Source organism: Dipodomys ordii, unplaced genomic scaffold (assembly GCF_000151885.1).
Source record: "Dipodomys ordii isolate 6190 unplaced genomic scaffold, Dord_2.0 Scaffold170, whole genome shotgun sequence".
NCBI classification, from domain to species: Eukaryota; Metazoa; Chordata; class Mammalia; order Rodentia; family Heteromyidae; genus Dipodomys; species Dipodomys ordii.
Window position 1 is genome coordinate 2,055,755 of NW_012267386.1, and position 7,794 is coordinate 2,063,548.

The following is a 7,794-nucleotide window of genomic DNA, read 5'->3' on the forward strand; positions in this document are numbered from 1 at the left end:
CTTGCAAGACAGAAATGCATACATCAAAGTTCCGAAGCATTGCTTATTCACAGTCATTACTATTTCTTATTTTTATGATTAATGTCTTTACTTACTGTGTTCAAGTCGAAGCGCCCTCAGAGGGTTTGACTGTGTTTCTTATAGAAATTCATCTGGGGTTGCTGATTGTTTGATATTGTTGACTTGATTTGTACTTATGTCAGTTCACATGCCCCTCCTCTCAAAGACCCAAGATACACTGTGCTTGCCACACAGGCCATAACTATGGTGACATTTAACCTTTAAGTTGGGCATAGGAAGGAGTTACCGATAACCATAACTAAATAAAACCACAGAGCCAGGCGCCGGTGGCTCATGCCTGTAATCCTAGCTACTCAGGAGGCTGAGATGTGAGGATTGCAGTTCAAAGCCAGCCTGGGCAGGAAAGACCATGAGACTCCTATCTCCAATAAACCACTAGAAAACCGAAAGTGGTACTGTGGCTCAAGTGGTAGAGCTCTTGCCTTGAGCTGAAGAGCTGAGGGACAGCGTCCAAGCCCAGAGTTCAAGCCCCAGGACGGACAAAAATCAATCAATCAATCAATCACAATGATTTACTGAATTAACAGTTATTTAAGAACTAGGTGCTAGGAACTCACACCTGTGTTCTTAGCTAGGAGACTGAAATCTGAGGATCATGATTCAAAGCCAGCCCGAGCAGGAAAGTCTGTGAGTCTCTCATCTCCAAGGAACCACCAAAAAGCCACACGAGGAGCTGTGGCTCAAGTGGTAGAGCACTAGCCTTGAGCAAAATAGCTAAACCAAATCAAGTGAATGTGATGCCCTGAGTTCAATTTTTGAATTATTTCTGGAATTTTCCATATGATAATTTTAGAACAGAACTGACTATAGGTAAACATGCACAAGTTGAAACCATGAGTAAGGGAAATGATTGTAATTTGTAAAATCACACCACCTAGTGTGTCAATGCTATGTTTAAAATGTTACTACAAGATCTAAAATACCCCGGGACATGATGAATAATACAAGACTCCAGGCATTCACACACAGCCAGACCAGAGGAAGACAAACACAAAAGCCCAAGGCCTCTGTGCCTCTGATTATATAAAATAATATTCATCTCAAAGAGCTCCAGAAATAGAAACAAAGATTTCTTTCTTTGTCACTATTTTTTTTCTTTTCCTTTTTTCTCGTTTATTAATTTGTCTTTGGGAGGGCAAGGAGTGCACAGAGCAAAGGGTAAACAAATGCGGCCATGGTCCTCACTGGAAAATGAGCTATACAACTTGTAGGTGGGGATGGGAGGGGAAAACTTGGAGAGAGCAAGGGACGGGGTGACACTGTCCAAAAAGAAATGTACTCATTACCTGAATTATGTAACTGTAACTCCTCTGTTTTTAGCATTTTCAAATAGAAAAAAAAAACTTTTAAGAATGTTATTACGATGTGTGAAGACCTTGAATGCTGGAGATGAAATGTAATATTCTCCACATGGCAGGGTGGGGCACAATGAGGTGATCGGCGTGTGCAGAACCGGGCTGGATGCCCAGGGGCTGGGCCGGGACCACTGGAACGAGATGCTGGCCTACCACCGCAAGCCCATTACGCACTGGCACCCCTTGCTGGAGGTAAGCCAGAGACTTGCTGGCCTCCACTGCGGTGGTTAGCACTTTCCTTAAATAGATTGACCTGTTAACCCTCACCTGATGCTTGATTTATTCACAGCCTCTGACATCTAGCTTGCTGTGTGCTGTGTGCCTGGGGGATCATAAAACCCCACAATAAGCACACAATGCTGCAAGTCTACCTACTTTCCTTTCCTCTTTCCTTCCTCCCTCCCCCTTCCTTCCTTTCTTCCTCTCTCCTTCCCTCCCTCCTTCTCTCCCTCCTCTCCCTCCTTCCTTCCTTCCTTCTTTCCTTCCTTCCTCCCTTCCTTTTTCCTTCCCTCCCTTTTCTCCTCCCTCCCTTCCCCTCTTCTCTCCTCCCTTGTTCCCTCTTTCCTTCCATCCTTCCTTCCTTCCTTCCTTTCTCTCTTCATATGTGCTGGTTCTGGAGTTGAACTCAAGGCTTGGACATTGTCCCTGAGCCTCTTTATTTGCTCAAAGCTAGTGCTGTATCACTTGAACCACAGCTCCACTTCTGGCTTTTTGTTTGTTGATTGGAGATAAGTGTCCCACAGACTTTCCTGCTTGGGCTAGCTTTGAACCTTTTACCTCAGATCTGTCTCCTGAGACGCTAAGATTGCAGGTATGAGCCATGGGTACCTGGTTTTATTTCCTTTTTTTTTGGTACAGTCTAAAATTTTACATCAGTGAGTCCTGAGCAAGCTTGTATGCTTATTAGTGGCTGTAAGTGGAATTTTGTGGAATAATCACCTTACCTAAAGTCAGCTTCACTTTACCAATGCTTTAGTACTGCCATGAGGATTTACTCCAACTCACAGCCAGCTGATAGCCAGCCTGCTGGCTCCTCTCTCCTCTACTCTCCATCCCTCTCTCTCCCTCCCTCCCTCCCTCCCCATCTCTTTTCCTCTTTCTCCCTCTCCTTCTTCCCTCCATTCCTCTCCTTCCCTCCCCTCTCCCTTCCTCTCTCCCCTCTTCTCTTTCCCTCCTCTCTTCTCTTCTCCCCTCCACTCCTCTCCTCTCCCCTCCCCCTTCTCTCTCTTCTCTCCCTCCTCTGCTCTTTTCTCCTCTCCTCTTCTCCCCTCCCCCTTCCCCTCCTTTCTTCTCTCCCATTCCCTCTCCCCCTCTCCTTCCTTGCTTCTCTCCCCTCCCCTTCCTTTCACTCTCCCCTTCTCTGTCCCTCCTTTCTCTTCCCCACTTTTTTCCTCTCCAGTCTTCTTCCTTTCCTCTTATTTCCTTCTTTCCTTTTATTTTTTTGAGAGAGTGTCCTTAAGTAGAGGTACAGTACCGGAAGGGACAAATAGTCTCTGCTCCCCTCCCACCCCCACCAAACCCTCTGGTAAAGGAGAGCACAGGAGCTATCAGCCTGCCTGAGCATAAGTCCTTCTGTGCGTCTGTATATTGTAAATCCTTGGGCAAGTTACATGAATCTCTATACATTCCTCCTATCACCCTGGGCTAGAAGTAAACCAAATCAATGGGAATATTGCATGCTTTGCACATGGAATACAATATTAGCACTTCCCATCACAATATTATAACTTATGATAATGACTATTAACCTCTATATTAAACAGAGGTGTTTATGAACATCCATTTTCTGTCAGGCCTTTTGTTTCTGGAGCTCACATCCGCCTCTGTGGTCTTCTGAAAGTGGCATGGGTTGAATGACTTTCTTTCTAATCTCCTGATCTTCTGCAAAGTTGCAAATAAATAATGCATATGAATGGATTTATTGTATAGTACTGTCTTGCAAGCTCACAAAAACATATGTAATAGATGAAGAGCAAACCTATTTCAATTTAAAAAACAATAGGTGTAATAGCCATTGAGCAAATGAATGATAGCTGTACCAGCTCTCTTCCTAGGGATAAGACTCTGCTTCTTGCTTTGAACTACAGTTCAAAAGGAAGCAACACTTACTAAGTGTAGTACTTTTCCTACACTGAAACATATATTCTGAAATTATTATCTTCCAGTTACCTGGCCGGGCAACCAGTTTTGACAGTCAAGGGTCCTGCTCTTCTCCCAAACCACCACCTACGCCCTAATGCTTCAAAACATATGGCCTTTATGAGGACCTACAATCCAGTGCTTATTGAATTAGGGGAAAAAATACAACTGGAAGGTTTGATTTCTTCATTTCAAAAATACCCATGGTAATAAACAAACTTGATGTGCATTTTTTTCATTTACCTTATTGTCTTGAATATCTGAAGACATTTTACTTGAATACAAATAGTCCTTTGTTACATCAGGCATTTGGCCCTCAAGTCACATGCCTGGTTAGCAGTGTTTCAATACCTTGTGACTCTTTGCATCAGCAAAGAAACTGTGTTTTTTAAAAAAACAAAAGAATCCCTGTGTATCTAAACTTAAGCATACTGTCTGCTGCTATTGCACAAAGTAGCACATTTTATATTTGTATGGTTTTACTCTTGTTACAACTGTGTTTGTTAATGATTATGCACAAGGTTCTGTATTGATGGACTTCTTTTTGGTGATGCTGGGGAAACCTAGGGCCTCAAGCATTCCAGGCAAATTTCCTACCACTGAGCTACATCCCAGCCGCCTTTGATGGACATTCTAATCTTAACTTACGTAGCATCAAGTCTTTGCACACTCAAACTAATGTCTCCTACTTGATAATAGCATTTTTTTCCTTTCATTCGGAGCAAATACTTTTCTTGGTGAAGTCTGGCTCTGCCAAACTAACCAAACAAATAAAACATAAAAAAAAAACTTTGTCAAGCTTCCTGTAGAGAAAGCTGTACATGGAATCAATTTTTGAATATCAATATAAGAATGTCATGTAGTAGCTGGAGAAAAAATGGAAGTTGAGCCATTTGGGCTACTGTTTTATAATATTGTACTGCTGATGTTGATTTAAACATGTGTTGTGTTGTGTGACTGGTATTTTCTTTCCCCCAAGGATCATAGTGACTACTATTTGAGTAGAATAAGAAATGTATTTTTTCCTCAGTGTTTCTAAGGTTCTCAAGGCCTGTGACACATGTTCTTTTGTGTTTTGAGGCTCTCCTATAGATCTTGTGTTTCTGATTGATCACACTTAGCAGACACCAAAGGTCCAATTAAATGTCTTGTGTTCACCATCTTTTTACATTATACTCTGTGATGACAAAGTTTCCAACCAATCAGGAGCCTTTCAGTGGAACTGGATTATTTTCTTAAAGAAAGAGTGACCTTTTTGTTCAGCCATCTGTGCATATATACCATTAATGATACAACTTCCACATGTAATAAAAATGTGCAATTCAATTCTAAAGGCACAGACCTCACAGACCTCCAGTCCTTTCATGAAAGGAATTTTCCTTCAAAAGGATCAAGGAAGCCAGATGCTGGCAGTTCAGTCCTGTAATCCTAGCTACTCTGGACACTGAAAACTGAGGATCAAAGTTCAAAGCCAACCTTGGTAGAAGTCTGGGAGATTCTTATCTCCAGGTAAATACCCCAAAAGCCAGAAATGGAGCTATAGCTCAAATGGTAGAGCATTAACCTTTAGCCCAAAAGCTTAAGGACAGTGCCTACGCTCTGAGTTCAAGCCCCAGTACTGACAGGGGAAAAAAAGGATCAAGAGCAAGTATCAGGCTACTAGATGTAAAAGCTATGCAATGTTTTTACAAGACAGAACTTCCTTTTCCTTTTCATCCAGATCTACTTTTTACTGTCTTATGTCCAGATCTCATTGGAAAGTGTCTGTATTGAATTATTCCAATGTTACTTTTGAGATGTCCATATTTCAATTTTATTCTAAACTAGAAAGATTTTTTTAGAGCAACAACATTTATACCTGGAACATAAAACTAATTTATTGGGATGAGAAACTTTTTATCATGAATTATGAAAATTTCATTCTCACAAAATCCCTTATTTATAAATATTAAAAAATTAATTTTAAAAGCCTTGGGATTTTGTTTGCTGGAATCTTCTAAGAAAAGAAATGCTGTTAATTAAATTGTAAATATTTCACACATTAGTATTTTAAAGGCAAAGAATACTGCAAAAAATTTTCCAAAAATTCTTGTACTACCCTAATGCAAGTAGTATTATTTTGAGAATAGAATTCTAATTGAAAATAATAGGATAAACCAGATTGAAAACCCTTGGCTACCTTCTCAAGCCTAGAAAACCAATTGTTAGACTGAAGATGATAATTTTAGAACTTTATTTCATTGGGAAATAAAATTTGTCAAATGAAAATTGAAAACTCTTAAATCTATTGACTTTTTGAGAGGTAATTAGTTGTAGCCAGTGTAAACTTGCAACTACATTTTCTAAGCCAATATAGTATGTACTTTTGCTTGTAATTATATTTTGTGCATTATTCATCCTTCAAGCATTGTATTTTTCTTGATTTCCTAAACAAGAAAAAAAACACTTCTTAGGACGAAAACTATCAGCTACTCAGGAGGTTTTAATATGAGGATTGACATTAAAATACATTCTTTTATGTTAATTTTTAGAAATTAAAAAATATATTTTCCCCCTAGGGGTTAGAGTTAACTTACAATCTCAGAATATGTGGTTAATTCTGTGAAAGAAATTAGGTGAAAGAATTCACAACTCATGTTTTCTGTAACACAGGAGAGAAATGTACCCCACTGATTGCTCCAGCAGATCATGTACAAAGATAGCTCATTTGAAGAAACTGTGATCCCACCATTTTGAAACAGCATCCCTTTGTTCTGCACAACCATACATGGAACTTACCTCTTCCTGCTCATGACTGAAGAAATGTTTTTCATTCCAGCATTTAAAATAGAGTCTCATGTTAAAAATCTCCACTGCTAATTTCTGTATGCCACATTTTAGTAGCAGGATTGGCATAATATGAAGTTTAGGTATATGAGTTTAGGTATATGAGTTTAGGTATATGAGCATAATATGAGTTTAGGTATATAACAAATACCTAATCTCAGGGATTCATTGCTAAAATAGAGGTCCACAAAAAGGACCAAGTGTTGATTCATTAATCATAACTACACTGAGGTTCTTTTGTATTTCTTTTTTCATGGCTTTGTGATCATTACTTTATTGGTTTCAACTGATTCACCAACAACCAATAAGGGAAATGGGTAAATCATACATGGAAATGATCAGAAATGTTTGCAGAGGACATAAGTTCATCACAAAATACACTGATACGTTTTTTTCCCCTCTCACCTATTTCTTATGCTTGATCTTAGCCAAAAGGTGGATATGTGATCATTGCTTTTCTAATAATATTTTCCTTGGCCATTTGAAACTTCATGATCAAGGCCAGTCTGTGTCTCTGCCACCCTACTGAATGTCCAAGCACATTCAAATATTGTCAGGACTAATGCCAGAGAGATACTAACAGAATGAAGAGCCAAACATACACTTTGTGCACAATGCTTTTTGTTCACTTGTGCATGTTACTGCAGGGAGATCACAAATGATCAATTCTGACTCAGGTTTTATATTAAAACAAATACATTTGAACTGAATTGACTATGATGTCTCATTGACATTCACAATGACATGAATTATCCTCCTAGAGTGTTTATTAGTTTAAAATTTTGCAGCCTCCATTAATAGCTGTCAATCTCTTGGAACTTTCATTGAATGGCTAGTTATTTCACAAGGAGGGGGTAAAAAGTCAACCATCTATGCCTCTGTCACCTTTACTATCCAAAAAATGAAAATATGATTTATTTCAGAAGTAGTTCTCTCATAAGCCAGTGACACAAGATGTTAGCCTTGACCACAGGACAATCGCTTTTCCTTTTCACAAAGACACTTGGATAATGTTGAAGAACACATGTTTATGGAAAGGGTTGAAGTGCTATTCATATTACTTTAGTTGTGATTAGAACCAGGCAGTTTACTTACTTGATAATTAAAAGAGAAAACTAAAGGAGCTAGGTGCTGATGCTGCACTCCTGCCTGTAAGGCCAGCTACTCAGGAGGCTGAGATCTAAGGATCACAGTTCAAAGCCAGTTGGGGCAGGAAAGTTCATGAGACTCTTATCTCCAGTTAACCAGCAAAAAGCCATATGTGGAGGTGTGGCTCAAGGAGTAGAGCTCTGCTTTGAGTGAGAAAGACAAGCAAGAGGCAAGGCTTATTTGAGGTCAATACCAGCACAAGATAGAGAATGCGTGAGACAGAGACAGAGAGATAAAGAGAGAG

At 39.6% G+C, this 7,794-nt stretch overlaps 1 protein-coding gene across 1 annotated transcript in view; it reads left to right on the forward strand.

Moving 5' to 3' along the window:
• The window catches only part of Syt10 (synaptotagmin X), an 82,170-nt gene extending 78,497 nt beyond the window's left edge, over window positions 1-3,673 (forward strand). The window contains exons 6-7 of the mRNA XM_013033476.1: window positions 1,499-1,628; window positions 3,602-3,673. Coding sequence (XP_012888930.1) covers window positions 1,499-1,628; window positions 3,602-3,673 — 202 coding nt within the window. The remainder of the gene's footprint in view (window positions 1-1,498; window positions 1,629-3,601) is intronic.
• The last annotated feature ends 4,121 nt before the right edge of the window (window positions 3,674-7,794 follow it).